Source organism: Sus scrofa, chromosome 7 (assembly GCF_000003025.6).
Source record: "Sus scrofa isolate TJ Tabasco breed Duroc chromosome 7, Sscrofa11.1, whole genome shotgun sequence".
Lineage (NCBI taxonomy): Eukaryota > Metazoa > Chordata > Mammalia > Artiodactyla > Suidae > Sus > Sus scrofa.
The window spans coordinates 79,524,469-79,537,862 of NC_010449.5; the positions used below are offsets into that span (position 1 = coordinate 79,524,469).

General features: G+C 35.2%; 2 protein-coding genes across 2 annotated transcripts; both read left to right on the forward strand.

Annotated features, from left to right (window-relative positions):
- LOC100152708 (olfactory receptor 4F6-like) lies at positions 469 to 1,421 on the forward strand. The gene has a single exon (XM_001927913.2). It carries the CDS (start codon positions 483 to 485, stop codon positions 1,419 to 1,421), a length of 939 nt encoding a protein of 312 aa, XP_001927948.1. The 5' UTR covers positions 469 to 482.
- On the forward strand, positions 6,549 to 7,517 carry LOC100157950 (olfactory receptor 4F4-like). The gene has a single exon (XM_001927921.7). It carries the CDS (start codon positions 6,600 to 6,602, stop codon positions 7,515 to 7,517), a length of 918 nt encoding a protein of 305 aa, XP_001927956.4. The 5' UTR covers positions 6,549 to 6,599.

The window sequence follows — 13,394 nt, forward strand, 5'->3', positions numbered from 1 at the left end:
ACAGCTTTCAGAGGTATCTTTATTATTCTTCATTTCTATACCCATTTCTAACTTTAATTTAATTTTTCCTGATTATATTTTTAAAAGGTTGTCTATTTTTTATTTTTTAAACCACTTTATACTGGTCATATACACTCTTCCAACTTTCTGAAATTGAATATTTTTGTTTTAAATTACTTTTTACTTGAATTTTTTGAGTTTATGTTGTACATTCTTTTCAGACTCCATAAGCTGTCTGATTATTTCAAGCATTTGAATAAAAAGGAGAATTTAAAGCAATATATTGCCTCTGAGTGCAGTTTTGCTGTACTAAATGATTTATACCATAGGTTCACATTATTTTGTATATAGTCTATTATCAATTAAGTAAAAGTACAATTTTAAATTATCAACATTTAACATAACATTTTCAGTACCTCCAAGCTGATTCCTTCTTTCTTTTGTTTCAGATCACTTGAGAGTCTTCCTTTCTTTACAATTCAATGGACCAAACAAATAGTTCTGTGGTAACTGAATTTGTGTTAGTGGGACTTACACAATCCTTAGGAATGCAGTTTTTACTTTTTCTCTTATTCTCTACATTTTATGTGGGAATTATCCTGGGAAACCTCTTTATTGTGTTCACAGTGATTTCCGATTCTCATTTACACTCCCCCATGTATATTCTGCTGGCCAACCTGTCACTCATCGACCTGGGCCTTTCGTCTACCACAGTTCCTAGGATGATCTCTGATCTTTTCAGTGATTGTAAGACCATTTCCTTCCACAACTGCATGATACAAATGTTCTTTATCCATGTTACAGGAGGAGTTGAGATGGTTCTGCTCATAGCCATAGCATATGACAGATACACAGCAATCTGCAAGCCTCTCCATTATCTAACTATAATGAATCCCCAAATGTGCATGCTTTTGGTAGTGGCTGCTTGGATAACTGGAGTGACTCATGCTGTCTTTCAGTTTGCCTTTGTCATAAATTTACCTTTCTGTGGACCTAATAATGTGGGGAGCTTTTACTGTGATTTTCCTCGGGTTATTAAACTTGCATGCATAGATAATTATGGACTAGAATTTGTGGTCACAGCCAACAGTGGCTTCCTATCTACGGGCACCTTCTTTCTCTTAGTTGTATCATACATCTTTATTCTGGTCACTGTCCGACAACATTCTTCAAAGGATTTATCCAAAGCGTTCTTCACTCTGTCAACTCACATCACTGTGGTGTTTTTGTTTTTCCTTCCTTGCATGTTTCTCTATGTGTGGCCTTTCCCTACTAAGTCATTGGATACATTTTTGGCCATTGTGGACTTTGCTGTCACCCCAGTTTTAAATCCTGCCATATACACTTTAAGGAACAGAGATATGAAAGTAGAAATGAGAAGGCTAAGTCGACAGGTCATAAGTTCTAGGGAGATGACATAACAGATTTCATTGATAAGAGCAAAAGACGAATGTCATGGTCCATCCCGACCCTCATGACCACTATGAACACTATAAAATGTGTACATTTTCATTATTGCCTTTGACAAGTCTGTGGAAAAGGAAGTATTGAATCAAGGAATTTAATTACATAGAGTTGCAGCAATTTTTGTTAATCATAAGAATAAAATGTTACATTTCTACCTAAACTACAAATCTAAATTGTAGTTACCACCAAGGCTACATTTGATTTTCACATGGATATTTTATATTTACAAATAAATGTATATATGTATATACATGTAATTTAACTTCAGTACCATCAACTGATAGTAAGTATAAATAGAAATTAATTAATATTTCTTATGGGAATTATGTGAATCCAATGGATAGAATATGGGTTTATATAAACCAGCAGACATTAAAATGGAGGAGGAAACAATGTCCATCCTAATTGTACTTTAAGTTAGACAAATAGGAAGATCAACACTATCACTATGTTAAAATCTTAAGAACTGTTTTCAGGATTTGATTGTTAATGTGTTTTGCACAATGTTATTTTTATAAATAGACTCTAAAACCTTCTATAAAGCAAAATTTGCCTATGTTCCATTTTTTCAATATTGTTCAAAATACTCCTTGATTCAGTCTTTAAAAAATCTACAATTTTAGGAGTTCCCGTCGTGGCTCAGTGGTTAATGAATCTGACTAGGAACCGTGAGGTTGTGGGTTCAATCCCTGGCCTTGCTCAGTGGGTTAAGGATCTGATATTGCTGTGAGCTGTGGTGTAGGTTGCAGACACGGCTTGGATCCTGCATTGCTGTGACTCTGGTGTAGGCCAGCGGCTACAGTTCCAATTAGACCCCTAGCCTGGGAACCTCCATATACCATGGGAAGTGGCCCTAGAAAAGAAAAAAAAAAAAAATCTACAATTTTAGAAGTATTTGAAGGGATTTATTTCCTAGAGGAGGATAATCCAATCAGCTCTTATTTGATGTGCTCATTCTTAAACTAGGTGCTTAGGACAAAGAAGATGATTGACACCTTCCAGGTAAAATCTGGAAGATCTGTTGATTAAAGAGCATAACTGAGAGATTGCTTGGGTGTCTTTCTATGTCTAATTCAAGGGACATTAATTGTGGTAATTCACCTTAGTTTTAACCACTGTATGGTAATTGAAGCTGCTCAATAAAATGATAAGTGATCAGAAGTGGGACTTTCTGATTATTGGTCAAAGTATTTTTGCTATATTTTCTCCACAAATTCTTAGCTATCCCCTTTTTACAAAATCTAAAGCATTATTGTTTACTGTTTTAACATGTATGGATTTTAATTTCACAGCTTTATCTTGTTTTACTATGATTCTTTATCATTTACCTTTAAATTCAGTGAAGGCCATACAAATACCTATGTGAGCCCACAAGCTGTGACAATAGCCCTTAACTCAGAAAGGTTTTGTGTATTTCCTCATGGGAAAACTTGTGAGACTATAAGAGTTGATCTCAGTAGCTCAAGTTCAGGCTACTTCCAAGATCTCCTTGCCTGCCTCTGATCATGTTCATAAATGGCTCTAAATTAACCAAATGATTTACTAAGCAGGGCAATGTATATAGATTTTATTCTCTTTGAAATTTTACACTTCATGAGAAAGTTGGGAAAAAAAGGAAAATCAGCACATTTCTTTGCTCTGAAAATTGCTATAGTCTTTTCCAGTAATGAAGGAGGTAGGTGGAATGTGAAAGTGAAATATATTAGCAAAACTAACCAAGTCATAGATAGCATTTTATGGACAATGAGATGCTTCTATCAATAGCATGTGTATTTTCAGGAAAAATGGAACAATCATGAGGTTGGCTTAAATACTTAGAAGAGTTAATACGAATAATATTAACAAGGATAGTCCCTCTTGTGTTATACAACTTAGTGTTATACAAGCATTATAAGTATAAGGCTCTTCTCCAGATGGTCCTTTTTTTGGTGGTCCTTTTCCCCATATTTCTCCAAATCTGGTGTTCTCTTTTCTACGTTATTACCCTCCTTCCTACAACTGCAGTGAAACCTGGTTTGGGGGCTTTTCTTTCACATAAAGGTACAATTCCAACTCTTAGAAGTTTGTTTTTGTTTTTGTTTTGAGAGCTTTTCATACAATATACAAGGAACTAATTTTTAAAACAGGAAACCTAGAGGCCAGAGATTTTGAATGACATACCCAAGTTCACACAGTGGATTTTTGCTAGACCCTTCAAATCTCATGACTTTAATCTCAGTGAAATTTATAGCCTTAAGGTGTTTATCTTTAAAAAGGGGGAAAAGATGTTTAAGACAAACATATAGCAGTCTAATGGTTGACTTCCTAAGCTAAATCTAGTGTGCATGGAGAAGGTGTTTTTGGTTCAATTTTAGCTGACTGCTCCTGGTTGCTACCACCAATGTGTAAGATTTTGATTACACCAACGTGTAGGATTTATTCAATAAACCTAATGTGTAACTTAGAAGCAATACAATTCTTCTAATTATTTCTTAAATAATTTTTGAAGAGTCAGAGATAAGCTTAGAAAGGGGACCCTGTGCTTACGTAGCAAACGGTCCCACTCTGAGGACTCCACGTTATCATTTTATCCTCAGTAGCATATACTTAGGAAATGAGATGTCTTAACTAAGCAAGCAAGGAATTCCTTTTGCTAAAGAATACCATATCTGAATTCTTACTTGTTACCATGGTAGAAAATCACTTTGCTACAAATGAGAATCTTTTGGAAATTCATTATCCTTATTATATAACCTATAGAAAGAGAACTATCAAGTTTGTTCTCTTTAAATAAAATGAAATGGTTTCACATCAGTAGATATCCAGGTTCAATTCTAAATTGCATTCCTTGATTCTAAAGAAACATGCCCACCAACGAGGCATGTCAGAAATGGTCTCACAATAGGAATCCCATTCTCTTTATTGTTGATGATTACTATATTTATTACTGTGCTAATAAGCAGAGGGGGACTAAAATGAGTGTTTATGACTTGTTTTACTATTAGATTTCTTTTTATACTCAGAAATAAAGTCAGAATTGCTAAATATTTATAGGACGTTAAAAAGAGTAACATGGAGTTTTATATGGATATTTAACATGGATAGGGCTAAGAGATGGATAAGGAAGAAAAAATATAATATCCAAGGGCCATGGGATAACTAATTAGGTAAGTACTGAAGAGTAATAATACTACTCCCCCAAGAAATTTGATGAGTAACACTCTATTGCTTCTTCTCTCCCTGACACCCATCAATTTCCACTCCTCTCTTTTACGCTTTACTTGCCTTTTAACTCCTATACTTCATCCTACAAGTATTCTCGTGGCCATGCTTCTCCTTCAGGATACCAATCCATTTTCTACTTCACTTACTTCAAAACTTCTGAACGGAGTGAGTACTCACTTGCTCTCCTCAGTATACAAGGTAACAGCCTTCTCAGCTTATGTCCAACAACCACTTTTCAGGCTGTGACATAGCAGATATCAACTTATAAAGATATCCCAACAATATCTCTACATGTCATTATCATCACCCTTTACCTTCTTCAAATGTTATCCTTGTTTCTAAAAGTTCTCTGTATAGTACATATTGCCGTACTAGTTCTTCTTCTTATTATCAGAATTAAAGCCACGTCAATGCTCACAATCACTCAGAATAAACATACTGGCATTATCCTCTTGTTTAAATTCCCACTTCATGTTGAGACATGTCCTGATATTACTACCTTAATAATGGGTATTATGTATTAACTATTTACCATTTGTTAGAAGTATATTAAACAATTATTCATAATTCCCCCATAGTTCTTCAATGTCTACGTAATAATACACTAATCCTATAAGAGGCATTCCAGATTCCTTTTTCAATTTCATCTCCTATTAAAGCTCCTTCACGTTGCTCTCAAACATTTTCCTTCACTTTTTCTTCTTTTCCTTTTAACCTCTTTCTGTCATTTTTTAAATATAATTTTTGTTATATTTTTCACCTCTAATTCATTTTATTTTGACTTTATCTTCTAGGCATTTTCATATTGCCATTCTTAGCTATAAATTCTATCAGATATAAATTCTTATAACTTCTCTTTAGACTCCTCAGAAATTTAAACTTCCACAAACCTGAATCTCTACATCTATCTTAGCTCTTATGCTGCTATCCAAGCTTCTGACAGATTATGAAAAATATATTGGAATTGTGCCCCACATTCAATACTTATAGATTATTAGAATAGTAGGGAACAGAGGAATACAGGAAAGAGAAATCTTGCTATGATTGCTATTTATTAGAATACAAGTAAATTTTTAAATGACTGGAGGAGCCAGGGTTCTTCTATGAATCAGAAGTGATAAATTTTACTACCAATAATTATATAAATCTATGTGCAATTACTAAATAGCAAAAACTGCACAAAATACTTTATATTTACTACTTAATTTGAAATTCATAATAACCACAAGAAGGAGTATAATGGTATTCATGTTTTAAAAATGGTAAAAATAAGTATTAAAAAGGATGAATTCAAGATCCACAGATACATACATAACCCACAGACTGCAAGTACCTCCCTCAGCAAAACTGTGAATGAGGATTTGTTTTAATTTGATAGAAAAGTTTCCAATAACTGTACACAAAATTATGGTAATGGACAACTAAGCCACTAAAATACCTTCTCAAAAATGTATAGCATAAAAAGCTTTGTAAATATGAATATCATACAATTTTGTATGTATTTAAGAGCTAAAATATGGTCCACAGAATATGAACTGTGATGAAGTTCAAGGAAAAAGGATATAAATGCAGGGTGATGATATAGACAAATCTGGTGGAGAGGGTAACATGAAGAAAATATTTTATGAGGCATAAGCCTAACATAAGTGGAAACACTATGACCTGGATAACTGGACTATAAACTGTATTCAGGGAATGAGTGTGGGATAAAATGCTGCATTTGGATGTGGAATGTGGGATAAAATGGTGTGCACTCTGAAAGCCTTTACATAACAAACCATAGAATGTCATTGTGAGTGTGAGCAGAATGACACAAAATGAGGCTTTGAATTTAAATGCAGTGATTCTGACTTCTTCTCACTCCCTTCTCTAAGGTAACTACAGAAACTATTTCCTGGCATGAATCAATAAGTGGAACAAATCACTCCATGGTGACTGAGTTCATTTTTCTGGGACTCTCCAATTCTCAGGAACTCCAGACTTTTCTATTTGTGTTCTTTTTGGTATTCTATGTAGGAATTGTATTTGGAAACCTTCTTATTGTCCTAACTGTGGCTTCTGATTCTCACCTTCACTCCCCCATGTATTTCCTGTTGGCCAACCTCTCACTCATTGATCTGTGCCTGTCTTCAGTCTCAGCCCCCAAGATGATTGCTGACTTTTTCAGTAAATGCAAGGTTATCTCTTTCAAGGGCTGCCTTGCTCAGATATTTCTCCTTCACTTCTTTGGTGGGAGTGAGCTGGTGACCCTTATAGCCATGGCCTTTGACAGATATGTGGCCATCTGTAAACCCCTTCGCTACACCACAATTATGTCTAGCAATGTATGTGTTGGCATTGTTGCTGCTGCATGGGGAACTGGCTTCCTCCACTCAGTGAGCCAGCTGGCCTTTGCAGTGAACTTACCTTTCTGTGGTCCCAATGAGGTTGATAGCTTTTACTGCGACCTTCCTAGGGTCATCAGGCTTGCTTGTACAGACACCTATAGGTTGGATATCATGGTCATTGCTAACAGTGGTGTGCTCACTGTGTGTTCTTTTGTTCTCCTAATCATCTCGTACACTGTCATCCTAGTGACCATCCAGCATCTCCCTTCACAGAAGTCATCCAAGGCCCTGTCTACTTTGACTGCTCATATCACAGTAGTTCTTTTGTTCTTTGGACCATGTATCTTCATTTATGCCTGGCCATTCCCCATTAAGTCATTAGATAAATTCCTTGCTGTGTTTTGTTCTGTGGTCACTCCTCTCTTAAACCCAATTATATACACACTGAGGAACAAAGACATGAAGACTGCAATGAAACGGCTCAGAAAATGGAATATGAACTCGAGGATAAAGCCTTAGATCTCCTATAACTGTTAAGACTAATCTAGGATAATGACACCATATATATTGAAGTGAGTAAATTACTTAGTAAATTTCATGAAAATTATACCTTCTATTTTCCTATTCCTTAGCAACTGTCGAAGCACATTCACATACACAGCCTCAATGTATTCTTTGATAATCCTGTAATCATTATTTTTTTTTTCCTTTTATGGCCACATAACTTATGAAAGTTCCCAGGCCAGGCACTGAATATGAGCCATGGCTGTAGCAACGCTGGATACTTTGACCAACTGTGCTGGGTCCAGGATCAAACCTATGCCTCTGTAGCAACCTGAGCCATCACAGTTGGATTTTTAACCCATTGCACCACAGTGGGAATTCTGTAATTGTTCTATTTTTGAATTCAGATGCAGTTAATATTATACTTACAAAATATGATCTCACTAATTCTTAGAACAATGAAATGCATAAATATCTTAGTATTCCTATACTCCTGTGCCTTCCTGAATGTTTCTAAGGGTAATAGAAACTAGGTTAACTTATGATTGTTTCTTAAATTTGTATTTGGTTCATTTTCATTAAAAACATGATGGAAGCAACTGCAATAAACCTAACTCAAAAAAAAAAAAAAACACGCTTGGTAATAAGGAGATATATATGTCAACTTTTAAGAGGTTTAAAAAAGAAACTCCTCCCATTTATAACAGCCCCACTACTGTCACTGTAACAACCCATAATCCATGAATATATTATCAAGAGTGACAGGAAGAGTGAGTCTGCCAACATAAAATTTGCCTTGTAGGCAACATGACATCTTGCAGTATACAACAATAGCCCATAAGCATTAAAAAATATTTAGAGAGATTTGAGTCTCTCAACTTATTGGTACAAAATGTTTCATTTGGATCCATCCCTGTCATTTTTTATTGTTAGCTTTTATGAATATAAGCTTTGAAGTCAAAGAGATGTGTTCAACTCTACTTACACCTCAACTAATCATAACTTTAAGTACATTAGCTTTCCTAAGATTCAGTTTCTACATGTGGAGAAGAGAGATAATAATACTTATCTTATGAGGGATAATGAGATAATAGATTTTAATCAGATAAATAATGAATTTTATGGCATATTTTCAGGACTTAATAAATATAAGTACTATTATTACTATATAAAACCTATATGTCAACAAGCAAGAGTTCTCGACTTTTATCCCAATGTTCTTGAGGAATATGACACAATAAAATATTAACAATTGTAATGGAAATCTGTATATTTATCTGCAAGTCTGAAGTGTGTAATCATGCAGTATATTCCACCATCCTAAGAAAACATGCCAAAAATTCGAGGTAGAAGTAGAAGAAAATACAGTTGAAAAAAGCTTGAAAAATGATGCTAATAAATAACTCTCCTCTCTAGATAGAATTACCCAACCAGGTTAAAACTGGAGATTAAATATTTTAAGTAAAAAACGAATATAATGTTTTAAGATGTGGCTTGAAGCAACAGATAAAGAGGATCAGAAAATAAGAGAGTTAAAACTGTTTACTGCAGGAGGAAAAAAGAACAACAACCCCATAAATAAGTTAAAAACACATAAGAAAATTAGTACATGAGATAATAAATCAGTGGGAAAAGGGCCTATTAATGTGTTGGTGGAATAACTGGATAGAAATACAGGAAAAGATATATAGTATCTATTCACTACACCATGTGCCAGGACAATTTCTAAGTGAATAAAAGAATAATTTTTAAAAACTATACATCTATTATAAGAAAATATAAGTTTATATCTTAGTTTATGAATGATAAACACTGATAATATTGAATACAAAAAATTAATATTTTAAATGCATGCTAAAACTGAGAAAGTAAAAAAGATGAAACAGATTCTAGAGGAATGATTTACAACTCACATCACAAAGAATAGAGCTATAGTTAAAAAAAAAACTTCTAAAAAGACACCAATGTACATAGAAAAATTGGAAAAATGTATGAATTTACAGTTCATATACAAGAAGATAAAAATAAAATTCAAATATAAAAAAATGTTTAATCTGTCATGTTAAGATATTATGAAGAGTAAAACTAAGCTGAAATAGCAGTTTTGACTTCTCAAGCATCAAATATCTGACATCAATATTAAAGAAGGCCTATTGGTTAAGTTGTACAGAAGGGGAGCTCACATGCATTATTTTATTTTTTATTTATTTATTTGTCTTTTTGTCTCTTTAGGGCTGCACCACGTGGCATATGGAGGTTCCCAGGCTAGGGGTTGAATCGGAGCTGTAGCCACTGGCCTATGACACAGCCACAGCAACGCAGGATCGGAGCCTCAACTGTGACCTACATCACAGCCCATAGCAATGCCAGATCCTTAACCCCTTGAGCGAGGCCAGGGATCAAACCCACGTCCTCATGGATGCTACTCGGGTTCCTTAACTGCTGAGCTAGGAGGGGAACTCCTCATAGGTATTATTTATGAGTATAAAAAATAATATAACATCACAGCAAGATAATATCCACAAATATTATAATATTACTAGCTTTTGACACAGAAATCCTAATTCTACCTTAAGGATACATTTGTGAAAATACCAAATAACCAAGGTACAAGGTTACTTGTTGAAGCATTGTTTTTAATAGCAAAAGAGCAGAAATTATTCAAATGACAATCAGTAAGAACTACCTAAATTAACTGCATAAATTATACACGGTAGAACATAAAGCAACTACTAAAATGTTGAAGAGTACCTCTAAATACTGCCCTGGAGGAATCTATATGGTATGTGTAAAGTGAAAACACTAAGGTGGGAAGAATGACACTAGCATGCTAATTTTTGTGTTAAAATTGATATACATATATTTAGACTTATATGTATATATAATTATAAATATATACATCATGAGAAACAAAAAAATTTTAAATGTTTTCTTAGAAGGAAGAAGGAAAGCAAGTAAGAGACAGGAATAAATGCTAAACTATTCTGAATATGTCCTATTTTGTACTTTTGACTTTGAAATCATGTATGTGTTCACATAATTTTAAATTAAATTAAAAGCAGCAATCTCTAAAAGTGCAGTTCAAACCAAAACAGTTGATTTAATGGTATCTGTGTGTGTGTCTGCATGCATTCTGGTGTGCGTGAGTTGTCTATAATATGGAAATAAAAAGATATTTCATGTCAAGCCACAAATAAAACTCAATTTTTGACTCAATTAATTTTTTTTTATTGTTACTTCCCAAATACAATTTTCTTTCTACTATACAGCATGGTGACCCAGTTATACATACATGTACACATTCTTTTTGTCACATTATCAGGCTCCATCATAAGTGACTAGACATACTTCCCAATGCTACACTGCAGGCTCCCATTGCTAATCCATTCCAAAGATAATAGTTTGTATCTATCAACCCCCAGCTCCCCATTCATTGCACTCCCACCCCCTCCCCCTTGGCAACCACAAGTCTATTCTCCAAGTCCATGATTTTCCTTTCTGTGGAAAGTTTGCTTTGTGCTGTATATTAGATTCCAGATATGTGATGTCAAATGCTATTTGTCTTTCTCTTTCTGACTTACTTCACTCAGGATGAGAGTCTCTAGTTCCATTCATGTTGCTGCAAATGGCATTATTTCATTCTCGTTTATGGACGAGTAGTATTCCATTGTGTATAGGTACCACATTATTCTAATCCAATCATCTGTCAATGGACATTTGGGTTGTTTCCGTGTCTTGACTATTGTGAATAGTGCTGCAATGAACATGCGGGTACATGGGCCTTTTTCAAGCAAAGTTTTGTCCAGATGTATGCCCAAGAGAGGAATTACTGTGTCATATGGTAGTCCTATGCATGGATATCTAGGGTACCTCCATACTGATCTCCATAGTGGTTGTACCAGCTTACATTCCCACCAACAGTGCAAGAGGGTTCCCTTTTCTCCGCAACCCCTCCAGCGTTTGTTATTTGAGGACTTATTAATGATGGCCATTCTGACTGGTGTGAGGTGCTATATCATGGTAGTTTTTGATTTGCATTTCTCTAATAATCAGGGATGTTGCACATTTTTTCATGTGCTTGTTGGCCATCTGTATATCTTCCTTGGAGAAATGTCTACTCAGGTCCTTTGCCCATTTTTCCATTGGGTTGTTGGCTTTTTTGCTGTTGAGCTGTATAAGTTGCTTGCATATTTTAGAGATTAGGCCCTTGTCTGTTGCATCATTTGAAACTATTCTCTCCCATTCTGTAAGTTGTCTTTTTGTTTTCTTTTTGGTTTTCTGGGCCATGCCAAAGCTTGTCAGTTTGATTGCGTCCCATTGGTTTATTTTCGCTTTTATTTCTGTGGCTTTGGAAGACTGACCTGGGAAAACATTTGTAAGGTTGATGTCAGAAAATGTTTTGCCTATGTTCTCTTCCAGGAGTTTGATGGTGTCTTGTCTTATACTTAAGTCTTTCAGCCATTTTGAGTTTATTTTGGTGCACGGTGTGAGGGTGTGTCCTAGTTTCATTGATTTGCATGCAGCTGTCCAGGTGTCCCAGCACCATTTGCTGAAAAGACTGTCTTTTTTTCCCGTTTTATGTTCTTGACTCCCTTGTCAAAGATTAATTGACCATAGCTGTCTGGGTTTATTTCTGGGTTCTCTCTTCTGTTCCATTGGTCTGTATGTCTGTTTTGGTACCAGTACCACACTGTCTTGATGACTGTGGCTTTGTAATATTGCCTGAAGTCTGGGAGAGTGATGCCTCCTGCTTGGTTTTGGTTCCTCAGAATTGCTTTGGCAATTCTGGATCTTCTGTGGTTCCATATAAATTTCTGGATGGTTTGTTCTAGTTCTGTGAAAACTGTCATGGGTAATTTGACAGGGATTGCATTGAATCTGTAGATCGCTTTGGGTAGTATGGCCATTTTTACAATATTAATCTTTCCAACACAGGAGCATGGAATATCTTTCCATTTCTTTACTTCTTCTTTAATTTCCTTGATTAATGTTGTATAGTTCTCAGCATATAAGGCCTTTACCTCCTTGGGCAGGTGTATTCCCAGGTGTTTGATTTTTGGGGGGTGTAATTTTAAAAGGTATTGTATTTCTGTACTCCTTTTCTAATATTTCATGGTTAGTGTACAGAAATGCAAGTGATTTCTGAATGTTAATCTTATATCCTGCTACTTTGCTGAATTTGTTGATCAGTTCAAGTAGTTTTGGGGTTGAGTCCTTAGGGTTTCCTGTGCACAGCATCATGTCATCTGCATACAGTGACAGTTTTACCTCTTCTCTTGCTATCTGGATGCCTTTTATTTCTTTTGTTTGTCTGATTGCTGTGGCTAGGACGTCCAGTACTATGTTGAATAACAGTGGTGAGAGTAGGCATCCTTTTCTTATTCCAGATTCTAGGGGGAAGGCTTTCTGCTTTTCTCCATTGAGTGTAATATCTGCTGTGGGTTTGTCATAAGTGGCTTTGATTATGTTAAGGTATGTTCCCTCTTTACCCACTTTGGTAAGAGTTTTGATCATGAAGGGATGTTGGACTTTGTCAAATGCTTTTTCTGCATCTATTGAGATGGTCCTGTGGTGTTTGACTTTTCTTTTGTTAATGTGGTGTATGACGTTGATTGATTTGCATATGTTGAACCGTCCTTGTGCACCTGGGATGAATCCCACCTGGTCATGGTGTATGATCTTTTTGATATGTTGTTGGATTTGGATGGCTAAAATGTTGTTGAGAATTTTTACATCAATATTCATCAAGGATATTGGCCAGAAGTTTTCTTTTTGGTGGTATCTTTGTCTGGTTTTGGAATTAGGGTGATGGTGCCATCATGGAATGTTTTTGGGAGTGTTCCTTCTTCTTCGACCTTTTGGAAATGTTCAAGGAGGATGGGTATAAGTTCT

What these genes read in the sequence shown, in the direction of transcription:
- LOC100152708 (XM_001927913.2), top strand. Translation starts at nt 483, where the DNA reads ATGGACCAAACAAATAGTTCTGTGGTAACTGAATTTGTGTTAGTGGGA.
- LOC100157950 (XM_001927921.7), top strand. Translation starts at nt 6,600, where the DNA reads ATGGTGACTGAGTTCATTTTTCTGGGACTCTCCAATTCTCAGGAACTC.